The 2,253-nt window shown below is 40.3% G+C and overlaps 2 protein-coding genes across 2 annotated transcripts in view; one reads left to right on the top strand and one right to left on the bottom strand.

The window, feature by feature from the left end:
* Positions 1–1,109, bottom strand: part of poldip2 (polymerase (DNA-directed), delta interacting protein 2) — a gene marked incomplete in the record, with an annotated part of 19,737 nt that extends 18,628 nt beyond the window's left edge. Inside the window, 1 exon segment of the mRNA XM_014028856.1 lies at positions 841–1,109. Within this exon segment, the coding sequence (XP_013884310.1) occupies positions 841–1,025 (185 nt within the window).
* Positions 1,110–1,465: 356 nt separating this feature from the next.
* vma12 (vacuolar ATPase assembly factor VMA12) overlaps positions 1,466–2,253 on the top strand; it is a gene marked incomplete in the record, with an annotated part of 14,178 nt that continues 13,390 nt past the window's right edge. The window contains 1 exon segment of the mRNA XM_014028857.1: positions 1,466–1,794. Coding sequence (XP_013884311.1) covers positions 1,611–1,794 — 184 coding nt within the window.

The raw sequence follows: 2,253 nt of genomic DNA, 5'->3' as shown, positions 1-2,253 counted from the left end.
GACAGAAAGGTAGATGTGGCAGTGGAAGGTGTCAAAGCAGTTTGGAGAGAAAAACAAAGTAAAGAACAAAAAAAGGAAACGATTAATCGATAATTAAATTAGTCATCAATTATTTTAATAATCGATTAATCGTTGCAGCTCTAATCACAGGTGTCTGGTGCTCAGGAGGCCTGGGCCTGAAGGCAGTCTAACATCATGTTTTGGACCATGGGAGGAAACCAGAACCCAGAGAAAACTCACACAAGCACAAGGAGAACATCTGAACCCAGGAACCTCTGAGGACACCATGCTGACCACCAAGCTTTTTTACCACTATGACTGTTAGCTGAAAGTTTCCTGACATTATACAAATGTCACAACACAGGCATGTATTTTCCTTAAATAAATGTAAGAATTACACAGATTTCTGTGGAATTTTTCCATTAACTAATACAAACTCTGAGCATTATACCAAACCTTTGAGTTTTAGAATACCAAGTTTACCTATTTTACTTGTAAAGTTATTTACGAACTCTTTCGTTGTAAATAACCTTTGTTACATACAGCTCTTAGAAACCCATAAGTTGTACGTGATTAAAGTATAACATGTGTCTGAGCAGGTTGGGAGGATTTTAGGCTGTCAAGATGTTCCTAAAGGTTAGCTGAGGTCCACGACGACGGGAAACCATGTCCGCCTGAGGAGTGCCACACATGGGAAAATACACCATGACAAGGCCACCGTGTTGACTTGAGCCGCATACTTTGAAAGAGAGCCCAAACAGTTTACAGTGCCATCTCCAAAGGCTTACGTCCTGACTTTAGCGTTAGCTTTAGCATAAAGTACGCTGGCTACAATCTTACCGTGACGACATGAACCTCCGGTGCTGAGTCCCGCTGAGCAGCCCGCAGGCTCGGCATTGTAACCGTGGTTTGTACGCCTCAAACCCACTGTTGGTGTCACTGATGCTCAATATCCTGTGAGCGTGCTTCCTGCTATATTTGCTAACACTACTCAGAAAGCCTCGTCGGAGCGCATAGGCCGCCATCGTTTCTCCTACCTCCACTGCTGCACGTTTTTACGCACACACGCGAGTGCTGCTGGTGCCTTCAGGGAATCTCCGTATAATAGGGACAGCACCAACTTCTGAAGTACTCTTACAGGTTTCTTCTTAAACCTCGCCGTACCTTACTGATTTATATAAATATCTCACGATAAAAAGTGTCATGTAATTGTTAATGTATTGCACTCACACGCCGGCTTCGGTACGACAGTTTCGTGAAAGGTTACGTAAAGTGAGGAGTTGCAGTTTCCGAGTTTACATTGAATGCACCAAAAGTGCTTAAAGCAGAGGCACAATTATTCTAAATAATAAATGCCTATTTTTTTGTACATAATGTATGAAAATTAAAATATTATGACTTTCAAGACTTTTTAACACAATTTAGTTATTTTAATATTATCTTGAGTTGGTCACGTGGGACATCGTGTCACAAGACGAACAACATGGCCGCCTACATTTCGGTGTTTGTTATGTTCAGCAGGTAGTGTGGATTAACTTGACGTAAGGGTGTTTTTGTTCAGTTATATCGCTTATAGTTAGTTACATAACTGTTCGGCTAAATCAAAAGTCATGGCGTCGTCGTTTGTTGTCGGGGATAAATTCAGGAATCGCGTGACAGAGTTGCTGGAGGACCAGGACGCCTCTCTGCCACAAGGACTGAAAGAGGAACTGAAAGGGTTTTTAGAGAATCCACAACCAACACTGTTGTCCTTCAGTACGGCAAGAAAACTTCAGAAACACATTGAGGACAAAGGTAAGCACAATCCACACAGTTCATAAATATCAGTGTATAAATATATTCACCTGGTCTAATTAAAAACGATGATCTCTTTTGGATTTAAAAGAAAAAACAAGCATTCAGACCAGGAGCCCTCAAACCACTTCATACTTGATACTATTTCACCTTATGTCACAGTAACATTATTTAGTAGTACAAATACTCAGAGTTGGGTAGTAACTAGTTACATTTAATCACTTACATATGATTTACTTGAGTAACTTTTTGAAAAACATGTACCTGTAGTAGTACTTTTAATATACTGTACTTTTTACCTTTATTTAAGTATTGCTACTCTTGAGGAAAATTTCTGGATTTTCTACCCACAGAGTAACTTCACCGAATGAAGCTTGTTTTCACAAAAAAAAAGAAACACACACACACACACACACACACACACACACACACACACACACACACACACACACACACACA

The sequence above is a fragment of the Austrofundulus limnaeus genome, unplaced genomic scaffold, assembly GCF_001266775.1.
Source record: "Austrofundulus limnaeus strain Quisiro unplaced genomic scaffold, Austrofundulus_limnaeus-1.0 Scaffold823, whole genome shotgun sequence".
Lineage (NCBI taxonomy): Eukaryota > Metazoa > Chordata > Actinopteri > Cyprinodontiformes > Rivulidae > Austrofundulus > Austrofundulus limnaeus.
The sequence above is the reverse complement of the archived record's forward strand: the minus strand, read 5'-3'. Positions and strand labels throughout refer to the sequence as shown.